The sequence below is a fragment of the Bombus pyrosoma genome, linkage group LG7 (assembly GCF_014825855.1).
Source record: "Bombus pyrosoma isolate SC7728 linkage group LG7, ASM1482585v1, whole genome shotgun sequence".
NCBI classification, from domain to species: Eukaryota; Metazoa; Arthropoda; class Insecta; order Hymenoptera; family Apidae; genus Bombus; species Bombus pyrosoma.
This window is the reverse complement of record NC_057776.1, coordinates 1,404,497-1,424,004: the sequence shown is the minus strand read 5'-3', so window position 1 is coordinate 1,424,004 and position 19,508 is coordinate 1,404,497. Positions and strand designations below refer to the sequence as shown.

The 19,508-nt window shown below is 31.9% G+C and overlaps 1 protein-coding gene and 1 non-coding gene across 2 annotated transcripts in view; both read left to right on the top strand.

Annotated features, from left to right (window-relative positions):
• The first annotated feature begins 514 nt into the window (after window positions 1-514).
• On the top strand, window positions 515-587 carry Trnaf-gaa. The gene has a single exon. It is a non-coding gene; the product is annotated as a tRNA-Phe (tRNA).
• A 3,381-nt stretch (window positions 588-3,968) lies between these two features.
• LOC122568884 overlaps window positions 3,969-19,508 on the top strand; it is a 277,949-nt gene continuing 262,409 nt past the window's right edge. Inside the window, exon 1 of the mRNA XM_043729153.1 lies at window positions 3,969-4,437. Coding sequence (XP_043585088.1) covers window positions 4,371-4,437 — 67 coding nt within the window. The 5' untranslated portion in view covers window positions 3,969-4,370. The remainder of the gene's footprint in view (window positions 4,438-19,508) is intronic.

Here is a 19,508-nt window from a genome sequence, read left to right as displayed (position 1 = left end):
TTAGAGAAAAGAATGACGAATACGAACTGTGGATAATAGTTTATTGTAAGTACAATTGGAATTTAACCAATTATCGCAACATATTTCTCCTCTATTACTAACATTTAACAGATACAAGTATAGTTCAGTGATTCTTTCAGTCTATTAATGAATGTAACTTATAATATTGCATACAAATTTTTCTGGAAACAGAGTAAAATTAGTATTAACTTCGAATGTGTTATAAGATACTGAGAGAAATTTATACGACAAACAATTAATTTAATATAGTTTTACGAGTAATTAATTTATTTATATAGATTATGCTGTTTTCAAACGTGCAACAAAAATTGAATCAACTGCAAAACAATAGTTAAAATGTATTTTATACTGAAATAAGACACATTTGTATTAACGATATGCTGATGCTACATTTGTCACATAAAAAATATATTATTTATATTTTATAAATATTAAAGAGTTGGTTAATTTGGATATATCTTTTTGAAATTTAATAAAACCGCCCTTAACACAAGCCGAAATAGCTCAGTTGGGAGAGCGTTAGACTGAAGATCTAAATGTCCCCGGTTCGATCCCGGGTTTCGGCAATTTTCTTTTTTATTCGTCTATTTTTTTATAAATATTTACGTCTTAACTACATTATATAACTACAATAATTTATTATAATATAACTTTTGGAATATTTAGAATTGGATTTTATTCCAGTTGCTAGTGAGTAATATCCATTTTCCATTTCGTTATTTCGTATAATGTTCTTTTTTAAATATTTATGACAGTGAAAAAATTTTTCTATGATAGTATTTACGTTAATACGTGGTCATGTTTATGGTTGAAATAATAACGTCCTTTGAAACTGATGGGCTACATATTTGGCTAATGCGTCTGACAGAGGCGAATACTCTCATGCGAGTAAACACTAAACGACCCGGTTTTGGGGCGAAAAACAATACAGATTGGAATTACCTTGCGTAAATAATACACGAAAAAACTGAATCATGGTTGAACGAAAATATTCAGATAATATTTTATTGTTTTCGAATCGGTAAAAAAATTAATGAAAAGCTAATTTATCTTTTAAACTTATATTGGTATATACACTTACATATGTGGAACGCATAATAACATTTTTTCAAAATATGTTTATGATTTTTGAAGCTACTTTTTATTCAATTCTAACGTAATGGTAGAATAATGAAGTTAATATCGGTAATTGTTTTTATTCCTTTTCTCCTTTATTATTTTGATACCCTTTCTTGTATAGAATTTTGATATTAAATAACTTCTCATATTTTTGTTGAAATATTATACATATAAAATTTTGTATTAATATGTGTATTTTGTTTAATTTGTATAATTGTTTCAATATTGACTGTATTAAAAATTGATATGACAATTACAATGTTTTGAAATAAATTAGTATATGTATTATCCTTTTTTAACAAAAGAAGGATAAGGATATCGATATGTGCTGAAACAACGTGTCAAAAGTTATAGATCATGGTTTCAGTGTTAGGAATCTTTAATTAAATCCATTACGGAATACAGCTTCTGGAAAATAAATTTATATTGCGATATATATAACGAGGAGAGATTGGAAATCTAATCGCATTAAGCGTATACTTTGTTTAAGTATAATGAATGAAGATTGAATAATTAAATTTTATTTTTGATATACATATTTTTTATGAAATAAAATGAACACAAGAAGAAATAATGAGATTACGAACAATTCCATCAGGAATAATATTAATATTATTATTAAATTTTATTATTATTAATATAATATATAATATATAAAATATAGATATTGTTACTAAAATTGATATTATTTTAATTTTACTTAATTAGGTAGCAATTGAATTTATTTTATAATTTTCGAAGGAAAAAGATACATTATTACATGTTAAATTTAAAAAATTTTTGTTATGTACGTTTCATAGTTACATTATTTAATATAGTTTTTCATATTACAGATCTTTTCATTTTTACTTATTTTTTTTTTTTTTTTTTGTTATTAAATGTAGTTACTCACTTACGAGTTCTTAATTTCTTCTTTAAATTAAATAATTATGGAATTAATTATTAAGATATAATCCACTTTTATAAGAACATATTTTACCTGAAAGATGGATCGCAATTTCAATTATTAAAGACTGAAAAATTTCCCAAACAATTTCTCATATTCTTTCATTATAACTTTTAATGCAAAAATTCTCCAAACAATTTTAAAACATTTAACTGTTATTTGAATTTGATTAAAAGAGAATGTTCCATTTCAGTCTTTTAAACGCATCGTTTGTTTTCAAAGTTTATTTTTTCAGAAAATTATTCCTAGATAACTTTTTCCATTTCGAATTTGAGACAGATTTTGCATGCACATGAAAGGATTGTGAGACCAACGATTTTTGTACAATCTATATCAATACAATCTTAATTTTGGGTCAGCTTATCAGATTATGTAAAGCATATAAAAGCTTGTGGTTCATACCACTTTGTTGTTTTTAATATGCATATGTATGATTACTGCATGGAAACGTGTCCTCCATTAAGTGAATTATCTTCTTGTACTGAAAAATTAAAATTTTATATTGAAATTAAAACAAAGTTCGCTGTTACAAAAATTTATTTCTATTTTTAGTAATGCAGAGATTTGATGGTATTATCTATTGTTAACGAACTTAACATTGATACAGAATCGTCTTATGTATTTATCTCGAATAGCAATGAATTTTATTTTTCTGATCTTTAATATATTGGCAAAGCATATTTACCTATATCTGTAGATTTCAATCCAACGTGAACGATTTAATTAACAATTAATTTTTTCGAAGAATGGTCAAATTACAGTTATTCTCCTCGCCTCTACTTTTTATTCGTGCTTATATTGTTCTTAAGGTATATCTATGCCAAAATATATTTTTATATTATCAAAGTTATTTTTTCAGTTTATGGAGCATTTATAATAAAAAGTGAAAAAGGAATAAAAATTGACCATCTAAAATTGGAACTTCCTAGTAAGTACAATATAACGTGTATTAACTTTTAAGAACTATAATAATTCTTAATTTTTAAATCTAATTGAAATTAGTTGAAAACTTATTAAATATTAGCTAATAAATAATATAATTTCAACATACGCATTTTCTCTTCTGTCTTCATTAGAAACAAAGATAGAAAAATAAGATGAACGAAACCAATTACATATATCAACAATTATTCGTAGCAAGCTAAAACCATTAGGCCAATTTTAGTAGTTAACGCAAGCGATTATGATCAAATTCTGACGATTAAAGTAAGCTCGAACTCTGATAAACTTAATTGTGTTATTAATAATCAAATAAAACTAAATTCATATTATCATAATATTCTCGTAAGTTATTTACACAACTTGTTATGTTTCGAGAGTTTCGTATAACAAAAATAGTAGACATATTTTATTTCTAGGAGTTACGACGAGTGTCCCATTCCTACCTTAACGTTTACTGTATTAACAAGCAAACGTCTTTCGAAACACGTCGCAGCTCATAAATATGAAAATGCATAATGCCTATAATCATCATAAATGAGAAAATTACGTTTCTCCATAAATGTGTTTTTGAACGTATAAACTGAGATTTGATGTTCTCGCGTGCCTGTTGCTCTGCAGCGCATATGTATGCGCTCACTCGTTAAAGCATATATACATACACAAACACACCCATATGCGCGCACATACTCACACGTTTGAAGTCAAAGTTGCGTATTACACGGGGACAAACTAGGAAAGGAAAACCACGTTGGATGTCAGATTTGCGCGACGACAGGAGCTTGCGAAGTCTGTTTCCGTGGTATCCATGGATCTCGTGTACGAAAACAGGGAAAGGCACTTTTTAAATCTGAGAAAAAAGTTGCTGAGCGTCGCGTGCGGTTAGCAATGGCCATTCGCGCGATCCGATTGGCCAATGCTCGCACGTGCGCGTTGCTGCTTTTTCGGAAACGGTGCAAGGAGGCTCGATGCACCGTGCTCAGTCGGTTTTAGTCGTCTTCTATGGGAGGATGTTGACCGGTGGTTTACCTGTGACGAAACGTCAAGCGGCATTTTCTTAACTTTTCCCATCGACTCCTCGTGTCAGAAATATTAATTATTATGAGACGATAAGAGATCAGTCTTATCTATCGTGTTCAAAAGTTCGACGTTGCGTATAAACGTGATAGTCCTTTGTTGATTGCGATTGTTTACGTGGTAGGAGTCAGTGCACGGACTAAAAACATAGAGGGCCCCTTTGGAGAACCACGATTGTGCAGCGTTCACACGTGCTTTCTCACGTACGATCGTCAATCGATCTAATCGTTCGTTTGTGAGCAAGACTGAGGAACGAAGCTAGTGAAAAATGAAAACTCCATCGTTACTCGCTCTTGTTGTCTGTCTGCAATATCACGTCGTTGGTTCCTTGGCTGGTGAGTCGTGTTTTTTGTCAGTTTGCTAATTTTTTTATTTCCAGCGGCAATCCTTATTGTTGGAGATAATATATTTAGTCGCCAACAGATGGCAATTGGTGTTATCGATTGACATCTATAAATCAATGGTCTCTAGCTTTTCCTTGTTTCGTGCGGCGTGTGAGCAACACTGGTGTGTGCTTTGATCATCAAATGTTAAGCAGTTTTCACGTTGCTTATTTCATAACCTTTGCTTTTCCTACTTAAACATTATTTCCAATAAAAACAGTCGTGTAGTAACATTCTGAGCAAACTTTGATTAGGAATTCAGATGTTGCTGTTGGATATTGACACTTACATGACGATCAAGGATGTGATATTTCTTATCGTTATAAATATGTGTATTATTTTTAACGTAGTTTGATTAATTAGGAATAACTTTTATAAAGAGCTTAGAATTCTTATTCTTGTTTGTTATGCAGATTCATGTAATGTAAATCTCAAAGTATACGGGGAATGTTAAATATTTGATGAATATTTTAATTGTATCCACTTTAAATAGTATCAAATAAAATTTTATAAAGGGAGAGAGATTATCACAATGAAAGGAAAGCGTAATATATTTCCTTGTCAACGAATTAAAGAAACTACGATGGAAATGACTAATGATGTAGGATCTATATGTTCAGATTTTATTTGCTACCAATTGTATGATATAAACATATTATATCATGGAGATAATATATGAGAACAAAGTATCTACAGTTAAATTTATTAGAATTTCTTATTATTTAAAGATCATTTAAGAGGAATAGATAGAACAAAATTAATATTAATAAACAAATAGAAGTTAGTACTATTTAGAGAAAAGTTTTTATTTACATAACAAATACGCTTCATATAAATTATTTATGCTATTTTTGTTAAAAAATATATTTTATGTTTAATAATAATTAAATTAGTTTGTCATTTCACGTGCAGTACATTTCTCATTCATTTTCGATACTTAAAATTATTTTTAATTATTTTCACCTGGGTTTTTCCTCATTATACTAACAAAATGTTTTTATTTCATGTAAAATCACTAATTAGTTGCTAAAATTATAAATCTAGAAACTGTGTTACTCGCGGAAAAAATATTCAGATAAAATAGCTTCTGGAGTTAATTCCACTGATTGTCAGTTAATATTGGAATCCTCTGTCACGGAAGTAAAAATAATTACTTATTTACATTCACAGGTTACATATTGGATTAAAGCAAACCAGATTATTCTTATAAAATGTAGAATATGTGTGTATGTATTAATCAGGTTTAAAATATACATCTTACTAAACACACGCTTGGTGCATGCATCTGTTAGTAAATCAAAAAGTCAAATGTAAAATATAAATTGAAATTCTGCTTTTCCGTCACAGATAAACAAGAAATTATATATTGTATCTCGTAAAATTGATCTGTCCTATTTACTCTTACGTTTGCTTTTTCTGCGTTCGTTAATTCTCAACAACTGGAACGAACTTACCGCATCAAATACCGCAAAATCGATTTAACCCTCATCCATCCCTCGTGTCAATTTGACATAAACGTTGTCATAAACGTAAAGAAATACACGCACATGTTGCTTTATTATTGGTGGAGGACGCGTGTGATTTTAGATTGGAACGTGTACAATTTTTATTTATCTTATTTTTCACTCTTAACAAACACATTCACGAATTTGTGACTGTTTACTCCATCGACTTTTGGCAATAATTGGTGTCAGTCTGATATGAAGAGATAAATTAGCTTAGGAAAATGGCAGTTAAAACCCACTATTAAATACTTTGTTTAAAGTTCCATGTGTCAGCGAAATCTTCGCCAAGTTGTAGAAAACAACTTATCTTCGAGGAAATTTCACGCGTACAAATAAGAAGAAAAATAGAATTTCACATAGGCAAACTGTATTTTTTATTTTTTATTTATTTATTTTAGTCCGTGCCTCTCGAATTTGGACGAACTTTCGATTTTACAATCCTTACATTTCTTGTATTGCACTCAGCATATTCTTACCTCTAGCATCTAAAACTAATGACTACAATCTATTGCAACTTTGGTCGAACTATATTTAATACTGTTGAAGGTCACTGCCTTTAAGAAAACTCTACATCTGGTCTTTTTAGCTTTCTAAAGCATTGAAGCCATCGACAGCGCATAGACAAAAGACTGCGACGAAGGCAGGTCATAAACAGTCGAAAGGCGACGTTGGCTTCAGGGTTTTTCAGTTATAGAGTAACACTGTTAGCGTGCGGATCTGGACCAGCTCATATTATTATTTCAACTTTTGTATCTTTTTCACTTACGTATTTCAAATATATTTTCTACCTTATAATTTATCCACGCGTCTCTCTTATTATACATCTAATAACCTCAACAAATACTATGCATTAATTTAATAAATACTTCCTATTGTTATATTTTCGAACAACGCGAATGCATATGTAATGGATAATCTAATAAATAAAAAACGATGAACTGTTATTTTGTTGCTCATTAATTTCTATGTATCGATTATTACCATTTTCCTGCTAAATTCTTGATGTCAATGATTAACGTTCTATAGACGTTTTAAAGACGTCATTTTTGTTTGTTTAATTAATATTGTTTTCATTTAGAGTGATCTGCATCCAGATTTTTTGTAAATAGATATGGAGCAACATCACGTATTCTTCTATTAATCTGTATGACCATATAATACCACTACGAACAAATATGTTTCTAACTAGTGAGAAGATGGGGGTAAAATTTTGACCGTTTCTAGTATTTGCCAAGAGGAATAAAAAAGATTTTTGTCATTATCGTATCGGTATATATTCCAGAAATCAATCGGTACTTTTTATGGTAAAATGTACATAATTTTGTATTTCCTGATTGGGTCACTTTATATGTTCGATTTACTCATCCACAATGAATAACAACATTAAATTAAAACAATAAGTGGAACATGAGACACTGAGAGAAGGTAGAAAATTGTTTGAAATTGTATAGATACTTAGTTCGTTTCACACGCATAATTTATACTCTTGTAAAAATTAAATAAAACAATTGACTATGATTTTTTTGTTGGTATTAATAGTAAATTCTTTTATAAATTTTTATAATTATATACTACAACTTCTGCCTTTACTTCCTTACTTGTAACATTCTGTAAATCCACTGGCTGCCTAGATTCACAAATTCTACACCTGTCTCGGTACCTCCGAATCTGCCATTGTGTGCGCTCCTCGGATCACGTTGTGCAATATGCCTCTACTAAAATCAACGGAGTCTGTAATCGAATTTCCTTCGAGAGAATCGATATGTGTACGTAGGTTTGAGACCTGGTTGATGCCGAGTACGATTACTTTTGATTTTCCTACACACTACGTAGGATCATGGGCGAAATAGAATGCTGATGCTGTTTATGACCGGCTGTGTATCGTAGATAAGCTGTATAGTTGGTTAGCATAATAGGTTCGCGATAGTAAAGACGAAAATTCCTTCGAAAAAAACGGTTACCTTCTGCGGATGGACGAATGTTCCCGAGAAAAATATCGCTGCGCATCTCACAGGGTAATCCTTCTCTGACACAAGTTCAAATTGCTCGTATTTTTCTTGGCCAGAAGACTGTCGTTGAAAGTCCTTAGTGTGCGTGTTGGATTTTCGTGTTTGACGATGTCGAGGTCGCAAGGTGAACGAGTATCTTGAGTATCTTATTTGTCGGCGTTGTTATTTTAATACTCGCGATGAATCTGAGGTTTTCGTTGTATTAAAACCACATTAAGTTTTTAATCATATTCACTTGTTCACTTCCACTGATTTGTAATTTAATTATGAACATGGCGAATCTTGGAGTTCCACTGATAATAATTATTATCAACTGATATCGTCATAGGTGGCTACAATAGTTGGAGTTAATATTGGAATAATTCATTTTAATTCCTGTATTTTGTAAAATAGAGGTTTATAAATCCATGTATGAACACTGGAAGGAAGTGTGAACTTTGGAAGAGCGACCCTAGGGTTCGAGTTAATTTTAATTTGTGTCTTGCACTTTATACAATAAAAATTGTTAATAGCGTTTATCATATAAAATGTAGAATCTTCTCTTCTCTTCTCTTCAAATTGAAATTAAATACTCTGAAATTAAACAATTTCTGTCACTCGAATTATAGTTGCCATGTGTAACCTAAAGATACTAGCTACGTAATAAATTCGCTTCTTATACGATCAATTTCGATCGCCTGTAATTTCTGCAAGTATATTACTCTAACTTAAAAGAAAAAATGTTTTAGATAATAGTTACTTGTTCTTTTGTCCTACCTTATGTATATGATTCAATCTATTTGGAATTTCGCTTGAGTATACTTATTATTTATTTTAATATTCTTGTATTGCACTCAGCATGTTCTTACCTCTGGCATCTGAAACTAATGACTACAATCTACTGCAACTTATCACTACAAACTATTGCAACTTATGACTACACATTATTGCTACTTTGGTGCTTGAGTATACTAATGTTTGAGCACAGGGGATGAATAGAGATTAATTGTAACCCACATTTATAGACTCAGCTCTATAATATTTGAGATAAAATCCATTGAACAATTCTCCAGATGTTCCCAAATTTATGTATGTAGTAGAATTTTTAAGGAATTTATGAAGATGTAATTATTGATGATCCCAGAGTGTGTAATAAAGTAGAAATTGTATTGTGTACTGTGAAACTATATTGAAACTCTATAGAATTGTGTATATCTTGTTTGTTATAAGTTCATATTGTGATATTGGTGATGGATTTATGACTTGCAATATATGTGTATAAGAGAATGTTTCAAATATTTCATTCTTTTTATAGGTTGGTATTTTAATATTCATGATATGCTTTATAATATGCTAGAATTTTCATTATATCTGAAGTAATCGAAGTTATAATTATTGGAGAACTTGAAATATGAGAGGTATCTATAGATATTGGAACTTGTTAAGAGCCAAGTGGGACCAAGTTATTTCTTTTTTTTTTTATGAATAATTATTGGAATATCAATTTCGTGTGCGGCTATTTACATCTTTATAGGAGGAGATACTTAGGAACATTATATTATTCAGATATTTACTATTCTGTTATCACAAAACGACTCAAAGAAATCCATGGCATTTTGAATAGACCTCAGTGTTGAATTTTTTACAGATTTAGTTGTAGTTATCTTCTGCTAAATAGTAAGTCTTCTCATTCTATGTATAAATAGAACTATGCATTTTCTAAAATTCTCCATTTTTAATCACAAGATACAGCAATTAAACTAGTATTTTAGAGCTGTTCAATAAGGAAAGATTTGATCCTCGTATGAAGTGCAAATATGAATTCTTTTACCTTTCGTCGTTTTCATTTATTTCTTACTTCTGTTCCATCAACTTCAATTTGCATATTTTTATCTTTAAGTGACAAGAAGAATTGGATTCACTGGATAAATATGAAAATTATTTTTTTTTATAGAAAAATCTATTCAATTAAATGAAGAGAACATTACATATACGTACGTACATACATGACTGATAATAAATTATAATTAGATTAAAATGATAATTCTAAACTATAAATTTTCCCCAAATTCGTCTATGAATTTTCCAAATAATTGGACAGATTTTAATCCGTAAATATTGACACTGACAATGGAATTTCTTGTTTCTAAGAAATAATGGAACCACCTTCTTTAACGAAATCATCTATTATACATTACTTCATCTGTATTTCGGATATGTGCTTGTATAAATCCCTTCAATACGAAACTGTTAAGTCGTTTTATAAATTTCTTCGCCTTTTTGTCACCGATTTTCAATAAAGTGCTGTCCCAAAGTACAGCCAGATACCCAAAACCACCTTACCTTTTAATCGTCTATTTTTTAAATCGATAATTAATTTTAACGAATGCGTAACTTAAATTACGAACTTTGATAAATGCAAATTTTCAAATTCCCCTATTAAAATTTATCTAACGCTAAATAATTACAATTCCAACATACGCATCTGCATTTTCTACAAAAATGATCAACAGTGTCCCATCAAAATCCTATTCTGTCTTCACCATTCATCCCATTCACGTTCCGTAAACAATATACTTCCATTCTTTCTGTCAAAATTTCCTGATTTAGGCCCACGCAGGTTTAGTTCGTCGCGAATTGAAATTCCTCGTAGGGAGGAGGGTTGTATTACGCCGGTCGAATGGTCGAGGGTGCTTTATGGGAAACTAGAATCGCGCGTCTGCACGCTCGTGGAAGTTGTAACAGCTAACGAGTAGGGTGGAACCGCCCCATCCTCTGAAGTTTCCTCTCTAGCGGTCTTTAAGAAGCGCGTCGCCTCCTAGAACGCTGCACTCGTCCTCGGAAACGTTTGTTTCCATGCTCTCGAGCGGCGAGAGGGCAGGGAAAAGAGCCGAGTAATTTCCAGGGAAATTTTTGGAGCTGAAGTAACGCCGGCACAGTTTTAACGATAACCTTTTTTCTTTACTCTATCTTTCTCTCTCTTTGTCTTTTTTTCTTCAACCTTTCTTTCTTTTTTATGTTTGCTTCTTTTTTTTTCTATTTTCTGTGTTCGAGTTGTTCGCATGGTCTCCGCATCCTGGAGATTTTCGAGCATTGTTGTCGGTGTTCACTCGCAGACAATACTCGTCGAGGAATTATGAAACTGGCCAGGCAATTGTTGAGAGTAACAGGTTTCGTCAACGGCGGTGGTTGTTGCAAATGACGCGTTCTGTATGATTTTTTAAAAAAGAATGTACTATGGTATGTTGTCAAGCAACGTTTCGAGAGACTAGAGCTTAATGTTTGGGCAAAATGATCGTTGAAAAAATCCGTGAAATTTTGTTCCTGAGACAGATATTTCTTCTTTTTGATATGTAAATTGCGTAAAAAGATTCAAGAAGTATGAAGAAATTATTAGAAACAAATATCTATATTTCTTACGAAAAAAGAAATCCTTCGCATTGAGGAAATGTTTGAAGATAATGAAAGAAAGACGAAAGTAATCTAATCACGATCGTGAAATTGTCTGATAAAAATAGCGTAAAATTCCTGAATTTGTAGTTTCGTAAATTAAAGCAGTTAAATTTTACCGTTTAGGGTATATCGTATTATAAGTTATCATATTATTATAATCTTGGACTTCGTTGTTAGGAAAAAATATCTAATTTTATAAATTTAAGATTCAATCGATATATTAATTTATTACTAGAGAAGGAAATTAGTGTAGTAGATACATCAGTAATAACTTTCTCAGTAAATCTTACTAATCTTTCAATTGAAAAATGATTTATTAAATATGTCGAATATAATAGGACAAATAAGAATAAAGAAATACGAAGAATATCAAAATGATTATTGTTACAGCTAAAGGTACAAGATTTGAATATCGTTTATTTTGGAGTTATTGTTTTAAATATATGTTCTGGACATGTAACGAACAGAGAAATGTTATTATTCATAATTATTCATAGACATGGAGGAATTTCAGATTTTAATACAATTTTATTCTAGATATCTGGTTTGTGTTCTAAAGTATTGAACATTTTCAATTACTTAGGATATCAGAATATTTTCTACATTTTCTATTATAAGAACAAAGATCCTTGTGTCGTGACAAAATTTTATTAAATATTTTTGACGTTCCATATATCCATGTTGTACATAGATTTCTTAGTCCGTGTCAAATATTTCTTATGCTTCTTACGATCAATATATTTCTATCATTGTTTCTTTACACAGCTAAAAGAATATTTTATATTTCTTGAACTTTCCTCTACAAAATTTACCCATCGAACAAACGAAGAATATTCCAACGAAATCGGAAGCGTTAAAATTTAATGTATTAAAAATTACCTCGTTAATTTGAAAAAAGATTGGATCGTTAATTTGAGAAGAAACATAAAAAGGCAGAAATATTCGTCCAAGAAGCTGAAGCATCCAGATCTTCCTTGGATCACTAGTATATGCGTTAAAATTAAAATTTCTTGTGCGACAGTTTCGTCAAAGGAATTCTTCAGAGACCCGTCTAACGATCCTTCGTTAACAAAGCGTGTTCCAAAATCTATTATTAATGCACGAAACCTGTAACGTGCACACTCTATACTCTCAGTCAGTGAACAGCAGTACTCGTAAAAAATATGACCACTTGACCCTTTTATAATTAGCGCTCGTTGCTCTTTCCTCCTCCTCTCGTTTTCTCTTCAGTGTCATCGACCCGTTTCATAATATCGAAATTTACCTATCAAAGATTTATTGTTAGTAAAAAGTTTCAATATATTCCGTAGAAATCGGCTAAAAAGAAAATCTCCCTTTCTCTCGATCCTGGTGAAAATAGCTATGGAAACGTCCCAGAACAGCCGAAGATATTTCAATCCTTGAGAAAATGTTATTAGCGATAAGAAAAATTGTATTGCTACACGACTATGAGAACTATTCGAAAGAATTTAATGCGATAGACGAAGGGATTAATGGAAAATTGCTTTCTTTGAAAAGTAGATTACGAAAATACGTAGGTGATAGAAATAACAGCAGATGATTATTGAAAGAAACTATAGACACACATAATATAATTATGATACAATACACATGATTCAAATGGATAAGATGATAATTCCAGAGACACATGTACCTGTGAAGTTTCTGCACACTTTGTTGTGAATAAATTGTGAATTTTTGTGCATTTGTTTATATTCATTCGAGTATTTTATTTTGGATATTGTATATACAGGGTGGTTGATAACTGGTGGTATCAAGCGGAAAGGGGGTGATTCTACGCGAAAAAAGAAGTCGAAAATATAGAATAAAAATTTTTCGTTTGAGGCTTTGTTTTCGAGAAAATCGACTTTGAATTTTCGCTCGGTACGGATGAAAGAAAAGATTATTGTAGCCTTTCGTGCTTTAAAATAATCGAGTACGTTAGAAAGCGTTCATAGAAATTTAATTAGAAGAGCAGAACTATGTGTTCGGCAGAATGGGCAACATTTTCAGCAATTTTTGTAACAATAAACTTTATGATTACTTCATATTATTTCATTATATATTCCTAATCTTCCGTTACGGCAAAAACAAACTTAAACTGCGATAATATCCATCGAGACAACGATCTACAGTGAGATCCGTTATAACGAGACGTGATAAAGTGCGCGCGTACCGAGCGAAAATTCAAAGTCGATTTTCTCGAAAACAAAGCCTCAAACGAAAAATTTTTATTCTATATTTTCGACTTCTTTTTTCGCCTAGAATCACCCCCTTTCCGCTTGTACCACCAGTTACCAACCACCCTGTATGTATTTTTGTACGTTTTACGCGTAAATAAATGTGTAAAAATCCACAGTCTGCCCATGATCTTCCCTAACACGTAAATTAACAGCATTGTACGCGCTCTTATGCGGCAAATGAGTCGCTTATTTCCCAGATTGGTTAACCCCAGGAAGCAGAAAGTGGAGAAGATCAATGAAATTACGTGAGATAAGCATGAAACAAGTGTTACAGCAGTTTGAAATTTCAAAAAATGCCAGAAAGTGGAGTTGATCACTTTGATCTGTGAATAACTCAGACATAGCAGATATAGCAAGTCCGCAAGTCTTGATTTATAAAGTCTATGAAATTTCCTCGTCTCTCGTCGTCTCTTGAGTGTAACCGACTCGTTTCATCTTACGGAATTTCATATATCAAAAACTTATTAGCAAGAATTTCGAGTATATTCCTTAGGAACCAGTCGCAAGGAATATCTCTTCGTTATCTAGACGAAAATGACCGCGGAAAAGTCCCGAAGGAGTCTGAGATAGGATAAAGCGTATCGCAATAGAAAGACAGAGGAATTTCCCTGTCGAGTTTGGCCTAATCGACGGGGTAAATTTTAATAGTCCGAAATATATCGTCGTGCAAGCGCGAGTAACTCGTAGCTATTGCGCACTGCGTCAGAAGATTCTTGCCAGTCACGAGTCCTGATTAAATTTCTTGATTATCTCGTGATTCGCCGGCTATGCGGATGGGTGGCGGTTTCAAAGTCGAGCTTTCGTGGCCTTGAAAGTCTGTCTGGGAAATACATGGCTGGTTAGGAACTGCAGTTTTCCTTCCTTCTTCTTTCCTCCTTCCTTCTTTTGTTGTGCTGCCTATGGTGATTGTAGCGTCTTTGATGAAGTCCGACGGTTAATAGGATAAATTTTTCATTTTAACAAGTCGGAGAGACGAAGAAGCAGAATGGATATAGAAGTTAGCAGAAGAAATATTTCGGAATTATGTGTTTTTTGTGTGAATTTCAAGTTTTTAAGTCCATAAGATAGATTTGATGACAACACCGAACATGGTAAGCCCATACTTTTCCATTTTCTGACCTAACGTCGTATAAATAAATCATATTTATCTCTGTCTTATTAACAATTGTATATGCAAATTTAAATGAAAACACAATTTTAAAATAAGAAAGCCACTCTTTATTTGGTTTCTGCATTAAATTTGTATCTACGTTCTCCTCCTCCAGAATGTTTAAAAAATCACAGAAATTCTTGATTATAAACTCTGATGAATTTTTGCGAATGTTAGAGAACCTACGCGCTTTTGTGACCTTGATGTGCAGTAGTTGAAGAAAGTAGACGATTCGAGGGTATAAAGCCTTTTGAGAGTTGACAAATGTTTTGTGAGAAATGAATAAGATTAGTTTATTCATTTATCTTTGTTAATATCACTAGTCTACATATAGTTAATGTTAGTAATACTTTTTAAATGTTCAAGAAATCAATAGAAACGTACATTTAATTCCGAAATGAAATGGAAAGGTAGTTTTAATGTAAAGTCGATTGACAAATTTATTGAATTTTGAAATTACTGTTCCATAAAAAATGTCACTTAATGTCTCAGAACTCATTTGAAACGTGAAAGTAGATATCGTTGGTTTAGTATTATTTTAAACTGCAGATGATGGAAGCACGTAATAAAGGAACAGTGAAAAGGTTATAATCTTACAAAATGTGATTGAAAAGTAGGGAAACATGATAAAGGAAATTTTCATAATTCCTTTAGCAAAGAGGAAAAATTCTGTGAAGCGATTTTGTGTGACGGAGGAGTTGCAATGCAAAGTATAATTTTATTATCAAGTCATTTTGTATGGAAGGAAGTTAAAAATAATACACAGTTTTATTGGATATTATGAAATGCTACTAACGAACAATAAATGCATATATAGTTACTTGTTTTTGATTTGTATCACCATCTACCATTTTCATTTTTAAATTTATATTATTGCTTACTATCTTCATTTTGTATGAAAGAATGTTCATTTTTATTTTTTTAAATAACTCGCAGTTTTACTGAATATTCTAAGATAATAGTTGAGAAATATAAGCGCACGGTTGCTCATTATTGTTTTTTATCTTCAACTTTAAATTCAAATACTTATACTTCTTGTATCTTAATTAAAACGTTTACATTTGCAAGTCCGTTGATGCCTCATTTAGAAAAAGGAAGGCAATTTCTGCAAACATCTGCAGCTTAGCTTCCGTTTCTTCTCAAAGTACATATTTTACTTAAGTCGCTTCTTTGTAACTAGCAAATTAATTAACAAATTAATTAACAAATTTCTCAGAGTTGGACTTTCTATTTTTTACATTTTTGTATAGATAAAGGAAGCTGTTGATACAATGAATCTTTGTGAAAAGTACCATAAGATGTAGTAAGAATGTTACTGAAAAATTAACTTAGTTTAAGCTCATCGGATTTAACGATACGTTTATTGATCCACGTTTAATTCTATACCTCGGCCGTATTTCACATATCATTTAATTATATATATAATATATATATAGCATTGGTTATTGTAATTGACATTTATTCCAATTACTGAATTATATCTATTTAGTGTACTGTTTGTTGAAATTAAATAAAATTGATGCATAAATTTAATAGTATGCCAACAAATATGATAAATATATTTTGTCAGTATCGTTTTAATCAAGCATAAAATTCTCTATAATTTGCATGAAAATACGCGTATTTGTTATTATACACTGCCTCGTTAATTCGTCTTTTTAATTGTTTGCAAAAATTCATAAATACGATCTCTGATCAATTCAATGCTTGGATCAATCAATTCAACTATTTTTATATTACGCATGAACACAGAATTCTAATGAATCAGCTATTTGCTTAATGGTCTGAGTTATCTCGTCTTATTTGTATCAAATACAACGATGTATTGTACAACACGAACGTATTCAAATTTACACAAATTATTATACGTGTATACGCATTCGCCCGAAAGTATCCGGACATTTGCTTTGATAAGACATATCATCACGTTTAAGTGATGTAAAGTAACATTTAAATCGGACCTTCGGTATTTTAAATTAAGTTGTCCCGTTGGATTTCTTTTTATGAAAACCTTTAAGAATTTTAATCTGCAAGTCACCGATAAATAATGTAGTAACTTTGCAGCAAACAGAAAATAAATGTAATATAACGCGAGAAATACCCACTTTATACTACGGCACATTGAAATGAAAGGGAGACACATCGAGCGACAGTTTACGGAGGTGAAAACAAATTGCTATATTTCGTATCAAAATATTTAATTCTCCCTTCAGATTGGTTACATCTTTTACTCGTTCCAACGAGCATTACAACAAACTCTTAAACTATTTTTCCCTAACACTTTTCATAGGAATATTATATCGGGATATCGCAAGCACGAACACACATAATTCATAAGGAAATGAACGTTTCTAAGCACTACGAAGTTAAACAGCTGGTAGGAATCCGTAATTCAACGTGTTTTGGCATTTTTTCGCTAACAATTATATTAGAGAGCAACGGCCCTCGACACCAGCGCTCGTACTTTACATAAACCCATTACTTATCCTCGTTTCTCGTATAAAATTAGCAAATTGCTGGGAAATACCGGAAGCGAAATAAAATAGGCTGATCCGCAGGATATTTTGCCTCGCGCAAGTGAATCGCGACCGAGAAACTGTCAGAAACATTGACGCCTATACGCGTACATATAAAGTATCTTATAAATATCGTATCGCTCGAAAGAAACCGAGTACTCGCTTATTTGTGACGGAATATAATTTTATTAAAATATCACGAATCATAATTGTGTATTAATAAATAAAGACTATATTCTTTATTATTATTCGTTTTAAACAGGTAGGAGATATGGGATGAGAAAGCTTCATCTGCAAGGGGCAAGTAAGTTAGGGCGAAATTGTCAAACAAAATTTGTATGATACGATATTATACGATATATTTATAAACAGTTGCTATATATGTTCAAAGATTTCCGTCAGCATCTGTACGTAATCTGCACGAACGAATAAATACATACAAAGCACTAATATCGTAGTTTCGTTGGCTTTCGACCTTCGCCGGATATTAGCACGAATTTAAATGTCCTTTCTCGCAAGCGGAGTGGAAAAATCTCTCGTTATCTTTGAAAGCCGTTTCGTCCCGTGGCAGAGCCTCCAAGCTTGCCACACACCGCGCCTCAGGGACGCGAAAACGTGCCGAGGTATAAAGTGAAATTGAAAGGAGACCCCAGGAATTTTCCCTATCTGCCTCTCTGTCTCGAATCCGGAATCGTCTCTTTCTTACCAGACGGCAAACTGGTATACGAGAACGTTGGATACGAGGCTCGTGTAAAGCCTCAGGCTTTGCCCATGTTATTTAAGCAGTGGTAGAGCCGCACGTACGGCCAGACGAACCACCTTCAGTCTGCCTTATCCTTTGCCACTCTACTTCTTCGGACGTCGTGATGCGAGTTTCGCGTCGTACCTTTCTGGTTTGTGTTATCGATGCTTTAACGCATTGTTACTGTTCGTTGGTTGATTAATCGTTCTTTAATTTCTTTCGCAATTGGGTAATTTTCCCATTGCAGGCGATGCCGAAATCGCGTTCTATTTATTTTCTTAACCCTTAGAGTGCTGAATACTCGGAGCCTATGCCATCCGCACGGACGACATGCTGCCAGCGTTGACGATCGCTGTGGACTGAATACTTTTTCGCTATACTGAACTCTGTTGATTGACTATTCAAAGCGCCAATCGTAATAAGTTATAGTAATTCTTTTGCGCGAGATTAAATGATTCAAGAGCGTTATTTTTTAGTATTAATTATTTATTATAAATATTGAAATTTACGATAAAGTAGAATTTGGGTAGTAAACTAGAAAACAATAAACTGGAAAACTCAATTTAGTAAATATAACACAAGTTAATAATTCAGTTGTGCATGAAAAATTTCAAAACAATCATCGATACATAATCCGACATAGCATTTTCTGTCGTTCCTTCTCTTATTTTTCACACAAACGACACATTTTCTTCTTGATAATTGTGTTGTGCCGGCACGATTAGGGCATTTCGATGGAAAATGCTTATCGATTAAACGAAACGGTAAATCCTCAAACTTTCTCTTTCCTCCTCCTGCCATGCTTCTGCGTTGGGAATATTTTCGTAAAATGTCTCTTATCAACGCTAAATGAAATTCACTAAATTTTTGTTTCGAAGCAGTAGATTTTTGATATAAAATATATGAATTATATATAGTTAAATCTAACAAGTGGAAAAATAATTTTTTCTACCACTTTATAGTTTTCCTTATGGCCCTTTCCAAGATATGGCTGAAGCAGCGTCATCGTAACATCTCCGGAGATTCCAATGGCTGTGTTACTTCTACTAATGTTTGCTTTTTGTCCAATATAAATTACGAAGTCCAATACATAATTAGTTTTACAATCACTAAGGAGAAATAATTTAATGCCGAACCTACTTCTCTTGCATGGTATAAACTGTTTAAAATAACATCTGCCCTTGTATAGCAAAAGACTTTCGTCGACGCATAGATTTTCATAATGTGCAAATGACTGCGAATAGGAAATCTTTAATTTATCGATCACTGGTCGTATTTTTGCTAAAGGATCGTCACTTACTGTATCATTATCATTAAAGTGCAACATTTGTAATCATACCATGTATCGATCTCGTGCTATTATTTTGCGGAAAATATTGCTTTTCAACAGTTCATCCGTAGACCAATATTCTCTCACAGACAGTTT